The sequence below is a fragment of the Salvelinus alpinus genome, chromosome 24, assembly GCF_045679555.1.
Source record: "Salvelinus alpinus chromosome 24, SLU_Salpinus.1, whole genome shotgun sequence".
Classification (NCBI taxonomy): domain Eukaryota; kingdom Metazoa; phylum Chordata; class Actinopteri; order Salmoniformes; family Salmonidae; genus Salvelinus; species Salvelinus alpinus.
Window position 1 is genome coordinate 46,673,555 of NC_092109.1, and position 21,033 is coordinate 46,694,587.

General features: G+C 47.0%; 1 protein-coding gene across 2 annotated transcripts in view; it reads left to right on the forward strand.

Annotated features, from left to right (window-relative positions):
• LOC139551636 (large neutral amino acids transporter small subunit 4-like) overlaps nucleotides 1-21,033 on the forward strand; it is a 60,245-nt gene that overhangs the window by 17,254 nt on the left and 21,958 nt on the right. For both annotated transcript variants that reach the window (XR_011670297.1, XM_071362904.1), the window contains exons 8-9: nucleotides 864-1,060; nucleotides 2,229-2,372. Coding sequence is in view for 1 of the 2 variants with exons in the window: in XM_071362904.1 (XP_071219005.1) it covers nucleotides 864-1,060; nucleotides 2,229-2,372 (341 nt within the window). In the remaining variant the exon portion in view is untranslated. The remainder of the gene's footprint in view (nucleotides 1-863; nucleotides 1,061-2,228; nucleotides 2,373-21,033) is intronic.

The following is a 21,033-nucleotide window of genomic DNA, read 5'->3' on the forward strand; positions in this document are numbered from 1 at the left end:
ATTACTGTGTTACATGAACCCCTCTCTGTTACTGTGTTACGTTAACCCCTCTCTGTTACTGTGTTACGTTAACCCCTCTCTATTACTGTGTTACGTTAACCCCTCTCTATTACTGTGTTACGTTCACCCCTCTCTGTTACTGTGTTACATGAGCCCCTCTCTATTACTGTGTTACATGAACCCCTCTCTGTTACTGTGTTACGTTAACCCCTCTCTATTACTGTGTTACGTTAACCCCTCTCTATTACTGTGTTACGTTCACCCCTCTCTATTACTGTGTTACGTTCACCCCTCTCTGTTACTGTGTTACATGAGCCCCTCTCTATTCCTGTGTTACATGAGCCCCTCTCTATTACTGTGTTACATGAACCCCTCTCTATTACTGTGTTACATGAACCCCTCTCTATTACTGTGTTACGTTAACCCCTCTCTATTACTGTGTTACGTTAACCCCTCTCTGTTACTGTGTTACGTTAACCCCTCTCTGTTACTGTGTTACATGAACCCCTCTCTGTTACTGTGTTACATGAACCCCTCTCTGTTACTGTGTTACGTTAACCCCTCTCTGTTACTGTGTTACGTTAACCCCTCTCTATTACTGTGTTACGTTCACCCCTCTCTGTTACTGTGTTACGTGAACCCCTCTCTGTTACTGTGTTACATGAACCCCTCTCTGTTACTGTGTTACGTTAACCCCTCTCTGTTACTGTGTTACATGAACCCCTCTCTGTTACTGTGTTACATGAACCCCTCTCTGTTACTGTGTTACGTGAACCCCCCCTCTCTCTCTCTCTCTCTCTCTCTCTCTCTCTCTCTCCGTCTTTCTTTCCCTCCCCTCTCCCTGTCTCTCTCTTCCTCCCTAGTGTGAAGGTAAAGTTAAGTTGGCTGGGTTTTGACCATAAGATCACAGGGAAGCAGTTCTACAACCAGGTGACCACGGTGGGGAAGCGTCTGAGTGTGGGCAACAGTCTGAAGCAGAGAGAGCCGGCCACTAAGGAAGGACACAGACTCTGTCTCTCAACCTTGGACCTGGAGGTCAGCAAAAAACCCATGGAGGAATGTAAGGACACAACGTTCAGACAACGTTCAGACAACATTCATACAACATTACACAACGTTCAGACAACTCAACAAACTTCATTCAACTTCCTGACAACATAACGCAACACAGAGTACTTACAACATAACACAGTATACATACAACACATTAAACAAAGAACATTATGTTTCATGGGAGAAGTAAGCATTGGTCTGAAGCTGAAAAAGAAAGGGAATTCACAAGGACCAAAATGCCTACTCCACCCATGCCCTACCAAGGTTTTCCAGCACCAAAATGCCTATTCCACCCATGCTCTACCAAGGTTTTACAGCACCACAATGCCTACTCCACCCATGCTCTACCAAGGTTTTACAGCACCACAATGCCTACTCCACCCATGCTCTACCAAGGTTTTCCAGCACCACAATGCCTACTCCACCCATGCTCTACCAAGGTTTTACAGCACACAGCTTTGACCTACTACAGTAGCTATAATGGTATTGTACTTCAAACAATAAGACATTATCCCATTCCATTACCTTTTCAAGCTTTTTTGTTATTACATGAAAAACCTACAAGACCATATGGCTTGATTGAGCTGTTTTGTCTTGTAGTAACGTGATGCCTGGCTGTATTTCCTTAAACCTAAATATGTATTTATATAAATATATATTTCATAATAACATAATTTTGGTCAGTAGGTGCAACTACTCCAAGGGAACAACTACTCCAAGTCTCAGAGCGAGTGACTTCACCGATCGAAACGCTATTAGCACGCACCACCGCTAACTAGCACGCACCACCGCTAACTAGCACGCACCACCGCTAACTAGCACGCACCACCGCTAACTAGCACGCACCACCGCTAACTAGCTATCCACTTCACATCGGTTACATGTACATATATAGTCGTTGCATAAGTATTCAGCCCCTTGGTTGCGTAAATAAAATAAACTAAATTAGTTCAGATGTTCTTATTTGTGTTCTCATTACTTGTGTTCTCGAGTGCTCGAGTTCTTATTTGTGTTCTCGAGTGTCAAGGACCACAGTTTACACCGATGACTTCAGCCATGTGAAAAACCTTCCATAGCAAATGTAGCTTTTATGTAAATTAAATGTAATTTTATGTAATGTAAATATAGCTTTTTGAAACACCTCTCTCTCCTTCCGAACCCTTTCTCTCTTGCAGCCCAGTCGTTCATGCAGAGCATCACCAGCCCTCTCTTCATCCTCTCTCTGGTCACCATGTCCATCACTAAGCTCCGTCTCATCTTCTACATGGGAGCCATGAACAACATCCTGGAGGACCTCAGTGATGGAGACCTCAACACTGGTGGGTACTGCTGCTAGGGCTGGGTGAGCCATGAACAACAACCTGGAGGCCCTCAGTGATGGAGACCTCAACACTGGTGGGTACTGCTGCTAGGGCTGGGTGAGCCATGAACAACATCCTGGAGGCCTCAACACTGGTGGGTACTGCTGCTAGGGCTGGGTGAGCCATGAACAACATCCTGGAGGCCTCAACACTGGTGGGTACTGCTGCTAGGGCTGGGTGAGTCATGAACAACATCCTGGAGGCCCTCAGTGATGGAGACCTCAACACTGGTGGGTACTGCTGCTAGGGCTGGGTGAGCCATGAACAACATCCTGGAGACGTCAACACTGGTGGGTACTGCTGCTAGGGCTGGGTGAGCCATGAACAACATCCTGGAGGCCTCAACACTGGTGGGTACTGCTGCTAGGGCTGGGTGAGCCATGAACAACATGCTGGAGGCCTCAACACCTTTGGGTACTGCTGCTAGGGCTGGGTGAGCCATGAACAACATGCTGGAGGCCTCAACGCTGGTGGGTACTGCTGCTAGGGCTGGTTGAGCCATGAACAACATCCTGGAGGCCTCAACACTGGTGGGTACTGCTGTTAGGGCTGGGTGAGCCATGTACAACATCCTGGAGGCCTCAACACTGGTGGGTACTGCTGCTAGGGCTGGGTGAGCCATGAACAACATGCTGGAGACCTCAACACTGGTGGGTACTGCTGTTAGGGCTGGGTGAGCCATGTACAACATCCTGGAGACCTCAACACCTTTGGGTACTGCTGCTAGGGCTGGGTGAGCCATGTACAACATCCTGGAGACCTCAACACTGGTGGTTACTGCTGCTAGGGCTGGGTGAGCCATGTACAACATCCTGGAGGCCTCAACACTGGTGGGTACTGCTGCTAGGGCTGGGTGAGCCATGAACAACATCCTGGAGGCCTCAACACTGGTGGGTACTGCTGTTAGGGCTGGGTGAGCCATGTACAACATCCTGGAGGCCTCAACACCGGTGGGTTCTGCTGCTAGGGCTGGGTGAGCCATGAACAACATCCTGGAGACCTCAACACTGGTGGGTACTGCTGCTAGGGCTGGGTGAGCCATGAACAACATCCTGGAGACCTCAACACTGGTGGGTTCTGCTGCTAGGGCTGGTTGAGCCATGAACAACATGCTGGAGACCTCAACACTGGTGGGTACTGCTGCTAGGGCTGGTTGAGCCATGTACAACATCCTGGAGACCTCAACACTGGTGGGTTCTGCTGCTAGGGCTGGTTGAGCCATGAACAACATGCTGGAGACCTCAACACTGGTGGGTACTGCTGTTAGGGCTGGGTGAGCCATGTACAACATCCTGGAGGCCTCAACACTGGTGGGTTCTGCTGCTAGGGCTGGTTGAGCCATGAACAACATGCTGGAGACCTCAACACCTTTGGGTACTGCTGCTAGGGCTGGGTGAGCCATGTACAACATCCTGGAGGCCTCAACACTGGTGGGTTCTGCTGCTAGGGCTGGGTGAGCCATGAACACCATCCTGGAGACCTCAACACTGGTGGGTACTGCTGCTAGGGCTGGGTGAGCCATGAACAACATCCTGGAGACCTCAACACTGGTGGGTTCTGCTGCTAGGGCTGGTTGAGCCATGAACAACATGCTGGAGACCTCAACACTGGTGGGTACTGCTGCTAGGGCTGGTTGAGCCATGTACAACATCCTGGAGACCTCAACACTGGTGGGTTCTGCTGCTAGGGCTGGTTGAGCCATGAACAACATGCTGGAGACCTCAACACTGGTGGGTACTGCTGTTAGGGCTGGGTGAGCCATGTACAACATCCTGGAGGCCTCAACACTGGTGGGTTCTGCTGCTAGGGCTGGTTGAGCCATGAACAACATGCTGGAGACCTCAACACCTTTGGGTACTGCTGCTAGGGCTGGGTGAGCCATGTACAACATCCTGGAGGCCTCAACACTGGTGGGTACTGCTGCTAGGGCTGGGTGAGCCATGAACAACATCCTGGAGGCCTCAACACTGGTGGGTACTGCTGTTAGGGCTGGGTGAGCCATGTACAACATCCTGGAGGCCTCAACACCTTTGGGTTCTGCTGCTAGGGCTGGGTGAGCCATGAACAACATCCTGGAGACCTCAACACTGGTGGGTACTGCTGCTAGGGCTGGGTGAGCCATGAACAACATCCTGGAGACCTCAACACTGGTGGGTTCTGCTGCTAGGGCTGGTTGAGCCATGAACAACATGCTGGAGACCTCAACACTGGTGGGTACTGCTGCTAGGGCTGGGTGAGCCCTGAACAACATGCTGGAGGCCTCAACACCTTTGGGTACTGCTGCTAGGGCTGGGTGAGCCATGAACAACATGCTGGAGGCCTCAACGCTGGTGGGTACTGCTGCTAGGGCTGGTTGAGCCATGAACAACATCCTGGAGGCCTCAACACTGGTGGGTACTGCTGCTAGGGCTGGGTGAGCCATGTACAACATCCTGGAGGCCTCAACACTGGTGGGTACTGCTGTTAGGGCTGGGTGAGCCATGTACAACATCCTGGAGGCCTCAACACTGGTGGGTACTGCTGCTAGGGCTGGGTGAGCCATGTACAACATCCTGGAGACCTCAACACCTTTGGGTACTGCTGCTAGGGCTGGGTGAGCCATGTACAACATCCTGGAGACCTCAACACCTTTGGGTTCTGCTGCTAGGGCTGGTTGAGCCATGTACAACATCCTGGAGGCCTCAACACTGGTGGGTACTGCTGCTAGGGCTGGGTGAGCCATGAACAACATCCTGGAGGCCTCAACACTGGTGGGTACTGCTGTTAGGGCTGGGTGAGCCATGTACAACATCCTGGAGGCCTCAACACTGGTGGGTTCTGCTGCTAGGGCTGGGTGAGCCATGAACAACATCCTGGAGACCTCAACACTGGTGGGTACTGCTGCTAGGGCTGGGTGAGCCATGAACAACATCCTGGAGACCTCAACACTGGTGGGTTCTGCTGCTAGGGCTGGTTGAGCCATGAACAACATGCTGGAGACCTCAACACTGGTGGGTACTGCTGCTAGGGCTGGTTGAGCCATGTACAACATCCTGGAGACCTCAACACTGGTGGGTTCTGCTGCTAGGGCTGGTTGAGCCATGAACAACATGCTGGAGACCTCAACACTGGTGGGTATGCTGTTAGGGCTGGGTGAGCCATGTACAACATCCTGGAGGCCTCAACACTGGTGGGTTCTGCTGCTAGGGCTGGTTGAGCCATGAACAACATGCTGGAGACCTCAACACCTTTGGGTACTGCTGCTAGGGCTGGGTGAGCCATGTACAACATCCTGGAGGCCTCAACACTGGTGGGTACTGCTGCTAGGGCTGGGTGAGCCATGAACAACATCCTGGAGGCCTCAACACTGGTGGGTACTGCTGTTAGGGCTGGGTGAGCCATGTACAACATCCTGGAGGCCTCAACACTGGTGGGTTCTGCTGCTAGGGCTGGGTGAGCCATGAACAACATCCTGGAGACCTCAACACTGGTGGGTTCTGCTGCTAGGGCTGGTTGAGCCATGAACAACATGCTGGAGACCTCAACACTGGTGGGTACTGCTGCTAGGGCTGGGTGAGCCCTGAACAACATGCTGGAGGCCTCAACACTGGTGGGTTCTGCTGCTAGGGCTGGTTGAGCCATGAACAACATGCTGGAGACCTCAACACTGGTGGGTACTGCTGCTAGGGCTGGGTGAGCCCTGAACAACATACTGGAGGCCTCAACACTGGTGGGTACTGCTGCTAGGGCTGGGTGAGCCATGTACAACATCCTGGAGACCTCAACACCTTTGGGTACTGCTGCTAGGGCTGGGTGAGCCATGTACAACATCCTGGAGACCTCAACACTGGTGGGTACTGCTGCTAGGGCTGGGTGAGCCATGTACAACATCCTGGAGACCTCAACACCTTTGGGTACTGCTGCTAGGGCTGGGTGAGCCATGAACAACATCCTGGAGGCCTCAACACTGGTTGGTACTGCTGTTAGGGCTGGGTGAGCCATGTACAACATCCTGGAGGCCTCAACACTGGTGGGTACTGCTGCTAGGGCTGGGTGAGCCATGTACAACATCCTGGAGACCTCAACACCTTTGGGTACTGCTGCTAGGGCTGGGTGAGCCATGTACAACATCCTGGAGGCCTCAACACTGGTGGGTACTGCTGCTAGGGCTGGGTGAGCCATGAACAACATCCTGGAGGCCTCAACACTGGTGGGTACTGCTGTTAGGGCTGGGTGAGCCATGTACAACATCCTGGAGGCCTCAACACTGGTGGGTTCTGCTGCTAGGGCTGGGTGAGCCATGAACAACATCCTGGAGACCTCAACACTGGTGGGTACTGCTGCTAGGGCTGGGTGAGCCATGAACAACATCCTGGAGACCTCAACACTGGTGGGTTCTGCTGCTAGGGCTTGTTGAGCCATGAACAACATGCTGGAGACCTCAACACTGGTGGGTACTGCTGCTAGGGCTGGTTGAGCCATGAACAACATGCTGGAGACCTCAACACTGGTGGGTACTGCTGTTAGGGCTGGGTGAGCCATGTACAACATCCTGGAGGCCTCAACACTGGTGGGTTCTGCTGCTAGGGCTGGTTGAGCCATGAACAACATGCTGGAGACCTCAACACTGGTGGGTACTGCTGTTAGGGCTGGGTGAGCCATGTACAACATCCTGGAGGTCTCAACACTGGTGGGTTCTGCTGCTAGGGCTGGTTGAGCCATGAACAACATGCTGGAGACCTCAACACCTCTGGGTACTGCTGCTAGGGCTGGGTGAGCCATGTACAACATCCTGGAGGCCTCAACACTGGTGGGTACTGCTGCTAGGGCTGGGTGAGCCATGAACAACATCCTGGAGGCCTCAACACTGGTGGGTACTGCTGTTAGGGCTGGGTGAGCCATGTACAACATCCTGGAGACCTCAACACTGGTGGGTACTGCTGCTAGGGCTGGGTGAGCCATGAACAACATGCTGGAGACCTCAACACTGGTGGGTACTGCTGCTAGGGCTGGTTGAGCCATGTACAACATCCTGGAGGCCTCAACACTGGTGGGTACTGCTGCTAGGGCTGGGTGAGCCATGAACAACATCCTGGAGGCCTCAACACTGGTGGGTACTGCTGTTAGGGCTGGGTGAGCCATGTACAACATCCTGGAGGCCTCAACACTGGTGGGTTCTGCTGCTAGGGCTGGGTGAGCCATGAACAACATCCTGGAGACCTCAACACTGGTGGGTACTGCTGCTAGGGCTGGGTGAGCCATGAACAACATCCTGGAGACCTCAACACTGGTGGGTTCTGCTGCTAGGGCTGGTTGAGCCATGAACAACATGCTGGAGACCTCAACACTGGTGGGTACTGCTGCTAGGGCTGGTTGAGCCATGTACAACATCCTGGAGACCTCAACACTGGTGGGTTCTGCTGCTAGGGCTGGTTGAGCCATGAACAACATGCTGGAGACCTCAACACTGGTGGGTACTGCTGTTAGGGCTGGGTGAGCCATGTACAACATCCTGGAGGCCTCAACACTGGTGGGTTCTGCTGCTAGGGCTGGTTGAGCCATGAACAACATGCTGGAGACCTCAACACCTTTGGGTACTGCTGCTAGGGCTGGGTGAGCCATGTACAACATCCTGGAGGCCTCAACACTGGTGGGTACTGCTGCTAGGGCTGGGTGAGCCATGAACAACATCCTGGAGGCCTCAACACTGGTGGGTACTGCTGTTAGGGCTGGGTGAGCCATGTACAACATCCTGGAGGCCTCAACACTGGTGGGTTCTGCTGCTAGGGCTGGGTGAGCCATGAACAACATCCTGGAGACCTCAACACTGGTGGGTTCTGCTGCTAGGGCTGGTTGAGCCATGAACAACATGCTGGAGACCTCAACACTGGTGGGTACTGCTGCTAGGGCTGGGTGAGCCCTGAACAACATGCTGGAGGCCTCAACACTGGTGGGTTCTGCTGCTAGGGCTGGTTGAGCCATGAACAACATGCTGGAGACCTCAACACTGGTGGGTACTGCTGCTAGGGCTGGGTGAGCCCTGAACAACATGCTGGAGGCCTCAACACTGGTGGGTACTGCTGCTAGGGCTGGGTGAGCCATGTACAACATCCTGGAGACCTCAACACCTTTGGGTACTGCTGCTAGGGCTGGGTGAGCCATGTACAACATCCTGGAGACCTCAACACTGGTGGGTACTGCTGCTAGGGCTGGGTGAGCCATGTACAACATCCTGGAGACCTCAACACCTTTGGGTACTGCTGCTAGGGCTCGGTGAGCCATGAACAACATCCTGGAGGCCTCAACACTGGTTGGTACTGCTGTTAGGGCTGGGTGAGCCATGTACAACATCCTGGAGGCCTCAACACTGGTGGGTACTGCTGCTAGGGCTGGGTGAGCCATGTACAACATCCTGGAGACCTCAACACCTTTGGGTACTGCTGCTAGGGCTGGGTGAGCCATGTACAACATCCTGGAGGCCTCAACACTGGTGGGTACTGCTGCTAGGGCTGGGTGAGCCATGAACAACATCCTGGAGGCCTCAACACTGGTGGGTACTGCTGTTAGGGCTGGGTGAGCCATGTACAACATCCTGGAGGCCTCAACACTGGTGGGTTCTGCTGCTAGGGCTGGGTGAGCCATGAACAACATCCTGGAGACCTCAACACTGGTGGGTACTGCTGCTAGGGCTGGGTGAGCCATGAACAACATCCTGGAGACCTCAACACTGGTGGGTTCTGCTGCTAGGGCTTGTTGAGCCATGAACAACATGCTGGAGACCTCAACACTGGTGGGTACTGCTGCTAGGGCTGGTTGAGCCATGAACAACATGCTGGAGACCTCAACACTGGTGGGTACTGCTGTTAGGGCTGGGTGAGCCATGTACAACATCCTGGAGGCCTCAACACTGGTGGGTTCTGCTGCTAGGGCTGGTTGAGCCATGAACAACATGCTGGAGACCTCAACACTGGTGGGTACTGCTGTTAGGGCTGGGTGAGCCATGTACAACATCCTGGAGGTCTCAACACTGGTGGGTTCTGCTGCTAGGGCTGGTTGAGCCATGAACAACATGCTGGAGACCTCAACACCTCTGGGTACTGCTGCTAGGGCTGGGTGAGCCATGTACAACATCCTGGAGGCCTCAACACTGGTGGGTACTGCTGCTAGGGCTGGGTGAGCCATGAACAACATCCTGGAGGCCTCAACACTGGTGGGTACTGCTGTTAGGGCTGGGTGAGCCATGTACAACATCCTGGAGACCTCAACACTGGTGGGTACTGCTGCTAGGGCTGGGTGAGCCATGAACAACATCCTGGAGACCTCAACACTGGTGGGTTCTGCTGCTAGGGCTGGTTGAGCCATGAACAACATGCTGGAGACCTCAACACTGGTGGGTACTGCTGCTAGGGCTGGGTGAGCCCTGAACAACATGCTGGAGGCCTCAACACTGGTGGGTTCTGCTGCTAGGGCTGGTTGAGCCATGAACAACATGCTGGAGACCTCAACACTGGTTGGTACTGTAGCTAGGGCTGGGTGAGCCCTGAACAACATGCTGGAGGCCTCAACACTGGTGGGTTCTGCTGCTAGGGCTGGGTGAGCCATGAACAACATCCTGGAGACCTCAACACTGGTGGGTACTGCTGCTAGGGCTGGGTGAGCCCTGAACAACATCCTGGAGGGCCTCAGTGATGGAGACCTCAACACTGGTGGGTTCTGCTGCTAGGGCTGGGTGAGCCCTGAACAACAACCTGTGTGGTTTTTTGTTCATTTAACCCTAGTTACTGTCTGGGTAGTAGAGACTGTAGAGACTGAATATTTGACCCTAGTTACTGTCTGGGTAGTAGAGACTGTAGAGACTGAATATTTGACCCTAGTTACTGTCTGGGTAGTAGAGACTGTAGAGACGGAATATTTGACCCTAGTTACTGTCTGGGTAGTAGAGACTGTAGAGACTGAATATTTGACCCTAGTTACTGTCTGGGTAGTAGAGACTGAACATTTAACTCTAGTTACTGTCTGGGTAGTAGAGACTGTAGAGACGGAATATTTGACCCTAGTTACTGTCTGGGTAGTAGAGACTGTAGAGACTGAATATTTGACCCTAGTTACTGTCTGGGTTAGAGACTGAACATTTAACCCTAGTTACTGTCTGGGTTAGAGACTGAACATTTGACCCTAGTTACTGTCTGGGTAGTAGAGACTGAACATTTAACCCTAGTTACTGTCTGGGTTAGAGACTGAACATTTAACCCTAGTTACTGTCTGGGTTAGAGACTGAACATTTAACCCTAGTTACTGTCTGGGTAGTAGAGACTGAACATTTAACCCTAGTTACTGTCTGGGTAGTAGAGACTGAACATTTAACCCTAGTTACTGTCTGGGTTAGAGACTGAACATTTAACCCTAGTTACTGTCTGGGTAGTAGAGACTGAACATTTAACCCTAGTTACTGTCTGGGTAGTAGAGACTGAACATTTAACCCTAGTTACTGTCTGGGTAGTAGAGACTGAACATTTAACCCTAGTTACTGTCTGGGTAGTAGAGACTGAACATTTAACCCTAGTTACTGTCTGGGTAGTAGAGACTGAACATGTAACCCTAGTTACTGTCTGAGTAGTAGAGACTGAACATGTAACCCTAGTTACTGTCTGGGTAGTAGAGACTGAACATTTAACCCTAGTTACTGTCTAGGTAGTAGAGACTGAACATTTAACCCTAGTTACTGTCTGGGTTAGAGACTGAACATTTAACCCTAGTTGCTGTCTGGGTAGTAGAGACTGAACATTTAACCCTAGTTACTGTCTGGGTAGTAGAGACTGAACATGTAACCCTAGTTACTGTCTGGGTAGTAGAGACTGAACATTTAACCCTAGTTACTGTCTGGGTAGTAGAGACTGAACATTTAACCCTAGTTACTGTCTGGGTTAGAGACTGAACATTTAACCCTAGTTACTGTCTGAGTAGTAGAGACTGAACATTTAACCCTAGTTACTGTCTGGGTTAGAGACTGAACATTTAACCCTAGTTACTGTCTGAGTAGTAGAGACTGAACATTTAACCCTAGTTACTGTCTGGGTAGTAGAGACTGAACATTTAACCCTAGTTACTGTCTGGGTTAGAGACTGAACATTTAACCCTAGTTACTGTCTGGGTAGTAGAGACTGAACATTTAACCCTAGTTACTGTCTGGGTAGTAGAGACTGAACATTTAACCCTAGTTACTGTCTGGGTTAGAGACTGAACATTTAACCCTAGTTACTGTCTGGGTAGTAGAGACTGAACATTTAACCCTAGTTACTGTCTGGGTTAGAGACTGAACATTTAACCCTAGTTACTGTCTGGGTTAGAGACTGAACATTTAACCCTAGTTACTGTCTGGGTAGTAGAGACTGAACATGTAACCCTAGTTACTGTCTGGGTAGTAGAGACTGAACATTTAACCCTAGTTACTGTCTGGGTTAGAGACTGAACATTTAACCCTAGTTACTGTCTGGGTAGTAGAGACTGAACATTTAACCCTAGTTACTGTCTGGGTTAGAGACTGAACATTTAACCCTAGTTACTGTCTGGGTTAGAGACTGAACATTTAACCCTAGTTACTGTCTGGGTAGTAGAGACTGAACATTTAACCCTAGTTACTGTCTGGGTAGTAGAGACTGAACATTTAACCCTAGTTACTGTCTGGGTAGTAGAGACTGAACATTTAACCCTAGTTACTGTCTGAGTAGTAGAGACTGAACATGTAACCCTAGTTACTGTCTGGGTTAGAGACTGAACATTTAACCCTAGTTACTGTCTGAGTTAGAGACTGAACATGTAACCCTAGTTACTGTCTGAGTTAGAGACTGAACATGTAACCCTAGTTACTGTCTGGGTAGTAGAGACTGAACATTTAACCCTAGTTACTGTCTGGGTAGTAGAGACTGAACATTTAACCCTAGTTACTGTCTGGGTAGTAGAGACTGAACATTTAACCCTAGTAGTAGAGACTGAACATGTAACCCTAGTTACTGTCTGAGTAGTAGAGACTGAACATGTAACCCTAGTTACTGTCTGGGTAGTAGAGACTGAACATTTAACCCTAGTTACTGTCTGGGTAGTAGAGACTGAACATTTAACCCTAGTTACTGTCTGGGTTAGAGACTGAACATTTAACCCTAGTTACTGTCTGGGTAGTAGAGACTGAACATTTAACCCTAGTTACTGTCTGGGTAGTAGAGACTGAACATGTAACCCTAGTTACTGTCTGGGTAGTAGAGACTGAACATTTAACCCTAGTTACTGTCTGGGTAGTAGAGACTGAACATTTAACCCTAGTTACTGTCTGGGTTAGAGACTGAACATTTAACCCTAGTTACTGTCTGAGTAGTAGAGACTGAACATTTAACCCTAGTTACTGTCTGGGTTAGAGACTGAACATTTAACCCTAGTTACTGTCTGAGTAGTAGAGACTGAACATTTAACCCTAGTTACTGTCTGGGTAGTAGAGACTGAACATTTAACCCTAGTTACTGTCTGGGTTAGAGACTGAACATTTAACCCTAGTTACTGTCTGGGTAGTAGAGACTGAACATTTAACCCTAGTTACTGTCTGGGTAGTAGAGACTGAACATTTAACCCTAGTTACTGTCTGGGTTAGAGACTGAACATTTAACCCTAGTTACTGTCTGGGTAGTAGAGACTGAACATTTAACCCTAGTTACTGTCTGGGTTAGAGACTGAACATTTAACCCTAGTTACTGTCTGGGTTAGAGACTGAACATTTAACCCTAGTTACTGTCTGGGTAGTAGAGACTGAACATGTAACCCTAGTTACTGTCTGGGTAGTAGAGACTGAACATTTAACCCTAGTTACTGTCTGGGTTAGAGACTGAACATTTAACCCTAGTTACTGTCTGGGTAGTAGAGACTGAACATTTAACCCTAGTTACTGTCTGGGTTAGAGACTGAACATTTAACCCTAGTTACTGTCTGGGTTAGAGACTGAACATTTAACCCTAGTTACTGTCTGGGTAGTAGAGACTGAACATTTAACCCTAGTTACTGTCTGGGTAGTAGAGACTGAACATTTAACCCTAGTTACTGTCTGGGTAGTAGAGACTGAACATTTAACCCTAGTTACTGTCTGAGTAGTAGAGACTGAACATGTAACCCTAGTTACTGTCTGGGTTAGAGACTGAACATTTAACCCTAGTTACTGTCTGAGTTAGAGACTGAACATGTAACCCTAGTTACTGTCTGAGTTAGAGACTGAACATGTAACCCTAGTTACTGTCTGGGTAGTAGAGACTGAACATTTAACCCTAGTTACTGTCTGGGTAGTAGAGACTGAACATTTAACCCTAGTTACTGTCTGGGTAGTAGAGACTGAACATTTAACCCTAGTAGTAGAGACTGAACATGTAACCCTAGTTACTGTCTGAGTAGTAGAGACTGAACATGTAACCCTAGTTACTGTCTGGGTAGTAGAGACTGAACATTTAACCCTAGTTACTGTCTGGGTAGTAGAGACTGAACATTTAACCCTAGTTACTGTCTGGGTTAGAGACTGAACATTTAACCCTAGTTACTGTCTGGGTAGTAGAGACTGAACATTTAACCCTAGTTACTGTCTGGGTAGTAGAGACTGAACATGTAACCCTAGTTACTGTCTGGGTAGTAGAGACTGAACATTTAACCCTAGTTACTGTCTGGGTAGTAGAGACTGAACATTTAACCCTAGTTACTGTCTGGGTTAGAGACTGAACATTTAACCCTAGTTACTGTCTGAGTAGTAGAGACTGAACATTTAACCCTAGTTACTGTCTGGGTTAGAGACTGAACATTTAACCCTAGTTACTGTCTGAGTAGTAGAGACTGAACATTTAACCCTAGTTACTGTCTGGGTAGTAGAGACTGAACATTTAACCCTAGTTACTGTCTGGGTTAGAGACTGAACATTTAACCCTAGTTACTGTCTGGGTAGTAGAGACTGAACATTTAACCCTAGTTACTGTCTGGGTAGTAGAGACTGAACATTTAACCCTAGTTACTGTCTGGGTTAGAGACTGAACATTTAACCCTAGTTACTGTCTGGGTAGTAGAGACTGAACATTTAACCCTAGTTACTGTCTGGGTTAGAGACTGAACATTTAACCCTAGTTACTGTCTGGGTTAGAGACTGAACATTTAACCCTAGTTACTGTCTGGGTAGTAGAGACTGAACATGTAACCCTAGTTACTGTCTGGGTAGTAGAGACTGAACATTTAACCCTAGTTACTGTCTGGGTTAGAGACTGAACATTTAACCCTAGTTACTGTCTGGGTAGTAGAGACTGAACATTTAACCCTAGTTACTGTCTGGGTTAGAGACTGAACATTTAACCCTAGTTACTGTCTGGGTTAGAGACTGAACATTTAACCCTAGTTACTGTCTGGGTAGTAGAGACTGAACATTTAACCCTAGTTACTGTCTGGGTAGTAGAGACTGAACATTTAACCCTAGTTACTGTCTGGGTAGTAGAGACTGAACATTTAACCCTAGTTACTGTCTGAGTAGTAGAGACTGAACATGTAACCCTAGTTACTGTCTGGGTTAGAGACTGAACATTTAACCCTAGTTACTGTCTGAGTTAGAGACTGAACATGTAACCCTAGTTACTGTCTGAGTTAGAGACTGAACATGTAACCCTAGTTACTGTCTGGGTAGTAGAGACTGAACATTTAACCCTAGTTACTGTCTGAGTAGTAGAGACTGAACATGTAACCCTAGTTACTGTCTGGGTTAGAGACTGAACATTTAACCCTAGTTACTGTCTGAGTAGTAGAGACTGAACATGTAACCCTAGTTACTGTCTGGGTTAGAGACTGAACATGTAACCCTAGTTACTGTCTGAGTTAGAGACTGAACATGTAACCCTAGTTACTGTCTGGGTAGTAGAGACTGAACATTTAACCCTAGTTACTGTCTGAGTTAGAGACTGAACATGTAACCCTAGTTACTGTCTGGGTAGTAGAGACTGAACATTTAACCCTAGTTACTGTCTGGGTTAGAGACTGAACATTTAACCCTAGTTACTGTCTGGGTAGTAGAGACTGAACATTTAACCCTAGTTACTGTCTGGGTAGTAGAGACTGAACATTTAACCCTAGTTACTGTCTGGGTAGTAGAGACTGAACATTTAACCCTAGTAGTAGAGACTGAACATTTAACCCTAGTTACTGTCTGGGTAGTAGAGACTGAACATTTAACCCTAGTTACTGTCTGGGTTAGAGACTGAACATTTAACCCTAGTTACTGTCTGGGTAGTAGAGACTGAACATTTAACCCTAGTTACTGTCTGAGTAGTAGAGACTGAACATGTAACCCTAGTTACTGTCTGGGTTAGAGACTGAACATTTAACCCTAGTTACTGTCTGAGTTAGAGACTGAACATGTAACCCTAGTTACTGTCTGGGTTAGAGACTGAACATTTAACCCTAGTTACTGTCTGGGTTAGAGACTGAACATTTAACCCTAGTTACTGTCTGCGTTAGAGACTGAACATGTAACCCTAGTTACTGTCTGGGTTAGAGACTGAACATTTAACCCTAGTTACTGTCTGGGTAGTAGAGACTGAACATTTAACCCTAGTTACTGTCTGGGTAGTAGAGACTGAACATTTAACCCTAGTTACTGTCTGGGTAGTAGAGACTGAACATTTAACCCTAGTTACTGTCTGAGTAGTAGAGACTGAACATGTAACCCTAGTTACTGTCTGGGTTAGAGACTGAACATTTAACCCTAGTTACTGTCTGAGTTAGAGACTGAACATGTAACCCTAGTTACTGTCTGAGTTAGAGACTGAACATGTAACCCTAGTTACTGTCTGGGTTAGAGACTGAACATTTAACCCTAGTTACTGTCTGGGTAGTAGAGACTGAACATTTAACCCTAGTTACTGTCTGGGTAGTAGAGACTGAACATTTAACCCTAGTTACTGTCTGGGTAGTAGAGACTGAACATTTAACCCTAGTTACTGTCTGAGTAGTAGAGACTGAACATGTAACCCTAGTTACTGTCTGGGTTAGAGACTGAACATTTAACCCTAGTTACTGTCTGGGTTAGAGACTGAACATTTAACCCTAGTTACTCTCTGAGTAGTAGAGACTGAACATGTAACCCTAGTTACTGTCTGGGTAGTAGAGACTGAACATTTAACCCTAGTTACTGTCTGGGTAGTAGAGACTGAACATTTAACCCTAGTTACTGTCTGGGTAGTAGAGACTGAACATTTAACCCTAGTTACTGTCTGGGTAGTAGAGACTGAACATTTAACCCTAGTTACTGTCTGGGTTAGAGACTGAACATTTAACCCTAGTTACTGTCTGGGTAGTAGAGACTGAACATTTAACCCTAGTTACTGTCTGAGTAGTAGAGACTGAACATTTAACCCTAGTTACTGTCTGGGTTAGAGACTGAACATTTAACCCTAGTTACTGTCTGGGTAGTAGAGACTGAACATTTAACCCTAGTTACTGTCTGGGTAGTAGAGACTGAACATTTAACCCTAGTTACTGTCTGGGTAGTAGAGACTGAACATTTAACCCTAGTTACTGTCTGGGTAGTAGAGACTGAACATTTGACCCTAGTTACTGTCTGGGTAGTAGAGACTGAACATTTAACCCTAGTTACTGTCTGAGTAGTAGAGACTGAACATTTAACCCTAGTTACTGTCTGGGTAGTAGAGACTGAACATTTAACCCTAGTTACTGTCTGAGTAGTAGAGACTGAACATGTAACCCTAGTTACTGTCTGAGTAGTAGAGACTGAACATTTAACCCTAGTTACTGTCTGAGTAGTAGAGACTGAACATTTAACCCTAGTTACTGTCTGAGTAGTAGAGACTGAACATTTAACCCTAGTTACTGTCTGAGTAGTAGAGACTGAACATTTAACCCTAGTTACTGTCTGGGTTAGAGACTGAACATTTAACCCTAGTTACTGTCTGGGTTAGAGACTGAACATTTAACCCTAGTTACTGTCTGAGTAGTAGAGACTGAACATTTAACCCTAGTTACTGTCTGGGTAGTAGAGACTGAACATTTAACCCTAGTTACTGTCTGAGTTAGAGACTGAACATTTAACCCTAGTTACTGTCTGGGTTAGAGACTGAACATTTAACCCTGGTTACTGTCTGGGTAGTAGAGACTGAACATTTAACCCTGGTTACTGTCTGGGTTAGAGACTGAACATTTAACCCTGGTTACTGTCTGGGTAGTAGAGACTGAACATTTAACCCTGGTTACTGTCTGGGTTAGAGACTGAACATGTAACCCTAGTTACTGTCTGGGTAGTAGAGACTGAACATTTAACCCTAGTTACTGTCTGGGTAGTAGAGACTGAACATTTAACCCTAGTTACTGTCTGGGTTAGAGACTGAACATTTAACCCTAGTTACTGTCTGGGTTAGAGACTGAACATTTAACCCTAGTTACTGTCTGGGTTAGAGACTGAACATGTAACCCTAGTTACTGTCTGGGTAGTAGAGACTGAACATTTAACCCTAGTTACTGTCTGGGTAGTAGAGACTGAACATTTAACCCTAGTTACTGTCTGGGTTAGAGACTGAACATTTAACCCTAGTTACTGTCTGGGTTAGAGACTGAACATTTAACCCGAGTTACTGTCTGGGTAGTAGAGACTGAACATTTAACCCTAGTTACTGTCTGGGTTAGAGACTGAACATTTAACCCTAGTTACTGTCTGAGTAGTAGAGACTGAACATTTAACCCTAGTTACTGTCTGGGTAGTAGAGACTGAACATTTAACCCTAGTTACTGTCTGGGTAGTAGAGACTGAACATTTAACCCTAGTTACTGTCTGGGTAGTAGAGACTGAACATTTAACCCGAGTTACTGTCTGGGTTAGAGACTGAACATTTAACCCTAGTTACTGTCTGGGTAGTAGAGACTGAACATTTAACCCTAGTTACTGTCTGAGTAGTAGAGACTGAACATTTAACCCTAGTTACTGTCTGGGTAGTAGAGACTGAACATTTAACCCTAGTTACTGTCTGAGTAGTAGAGACTGAACATGTAACCCTAGTTACTGTCTGGGTTAGAGACTGAACATTTAACCCTAGTTACTGTCTGGGTTAGAGACTGAACATTTAACCCTAGTTACTCTCTGAGTAGTAGAGACTGAACATTTAACCCTAGTTACTGTCTGGGTAGTAGAGACTGAACATTTAACCCTAGTTACTGTCTGGGTTAGAGACTGAACATTTAACCCTAGTTACTGTCTGGGTAGTAGAGACTGAACATTTAACCCTAGTTACTGTCTGAGTAGTAGAGACTGAACATTTAACCCTAGTTACTGTCTGGGTTAGAGACTGAACATTTAACCCTAGTTACTGTCTGGGTAGTAGAGACTGAACATTTAACCCTAGTTACTGTCTGAGTAGTAGAGACTGAACATTTAACCCTAGTTACTGTCTGGGTAGTAGAGACTGAACATTTAACCCTAGTTACTGTCTGGGTAGTAGAGACTGAACATTTGACCCTAGTTACTGTCTGGGTAGTAGAGACTGAACATTTAACCCTAGTTACTGTCTGAGTAGTAGAGACTGAACATTTAACCCTAGTTACTGTCTGGGTAGTAGAGACTGAACATTTAACCCTAGTTACTGTCTGAGTAGTAGAGACTGAACATTTAACCCTAGTTACTGTCTGAGTAGTAGAGACTGAACATTTAACCCTAGTTACTGTCTGAGTTAGAGACTGAACATTTAACCCTAGTTACTGTCTGGGTAGTAGAGACTGAACATTTAACCCTAGTTACTGTCTGAGTAGTAGAGACTGAACATTTAACCCTAGTTACTGTCTGAGTAGTAGAGACTGAACATTTAACCCTAGTTACTGTCTGGGTTAGAGACTGAACATTTAACCCTAGTTACTGTCTGGGTTAGAGACTGAACATTTAACCCTAGTTACTGTCTGAGTAGTAGAGACTGAACATTTAACCCTAGTTACTGTCTGGGTAGTAGAGACTGAACATTTAACCCTAGTTACTGTCTGAGTTAGAGACTGAACATTTAACCCTAGTTACTGTCTGGGTTAGAGACTGAACATTTAACCCTGGTTACTGTCTGGGTAGTAGAGACTGAACATTTAACCCTGGTTACTGTCTGGGTTAGAGACTGAACATTTAACCCTGGTTACTGTCTGGGTAGTAGAGACTGAACATTTAACCCTGGTTACTGTCTGGGTTAGAGACTGAACATGTAACCCTAGTTACTGTCTGGGTAGTAGAGACTGAACATTTAACCCTAGTTACTGTCTGGGTAGTAGAGACTGAACATTTAACCCTAGTTACTGTCTGGGTTAGAGACTGAACATTTAACCCTAGTTACTGTCTGGGTTAGAGACTGAACATTTAACCCTAGTTACTGTCTGGGTTAGAGACTGAACATGTAACCCTAGTTACTGTCTGGGTAGTAGAGACTGAACATTTAACCCTAGTTACTGTCTGGGTAGTAGAGACTGAACATTTAACCCTAGTTACTGTCTGGGTTAGAGACTGAACATTTAACCCTAGTTACTGTCTGGGTTAGAGACTGAACATTTAACCCGAGTTACTGTCTGGGTTAGAGACTGAACATTTAACCCTAGTTACTGTCTGAGTAGTAGAGACTGAACATTTAACCCTAGTTACTGTCTGGGTAGTAGAGACTGAACATTTAACCCTAGTTACTGTCTGGGTAGTAGAGACTGAACATTTAACCCTAGTTACTGTCTGGGTAGTAGAGACTGAACATTTAACCCTAGTTACTGTCTGGGTTAGAGACTGAACATTTAACACGAGTTACTGTCTGGGTTAGAGACTGAACATTTAACCCTAGTTACTGTCTGGGTAGTAGAGACTGAACATTTAACCCTAGTTACTGTCTGAGTAGTAGAGACTGAACATTTAACCCTAGTTACTGTCTGGGTAGTAGAGACCGAACATTTAACCCTAGTTACTGTCTGAGTAGTAGAGACTGAACATGTAACCCTAGTTACTGTCTGAGTAGTAGAGACTGAACATGTAACCCTAGTTACTGTCTGAGTAGTAGAGACTGAACATTTAACCCTAGTTACTGTCTGGGTAGTAGAGACTGAACATTTAACCCTAGTTACTGTCTGAGTAGTAGAGACTGAACATTTAACCCTAGTTACTGTCTGGGTAGTAGAGACTGAACATTTAACCCTAGTTACTGTCTGAGTAGTAGAGACTGAACATGTAACCCTAGTTACTGTCTGAGTAGTAGAGACTGAACATGTAACCCTAGTTACTGTCTGGGTTAGAGACTGAACATTTAACCCTAGTTACTGTCTGGGTTAGAGACTGAACATTTAACCCTAGTTACTCTCTGAGTAGTAGAGACTGAACATTTAACCCTAGTTACTGTCTGGGTAGTAGAGCCTGAACATTTAACCCTAGTTACTGTCTGGGTTAGAGACTGAACATTTAACCCTAGTTACTGTCTGGGTAGTAGAGACTGAACATTTAACCCTAGTTACTGTCTGAGTAGTAGAGACTGAACATTTAACCCTAGTTACTGTCTGGGTTAGAGACTGAACATTTAACCCTAGTTACTGTCTGGGTAGTAGAGACTGAACATTTAACCCTAGTTACTGT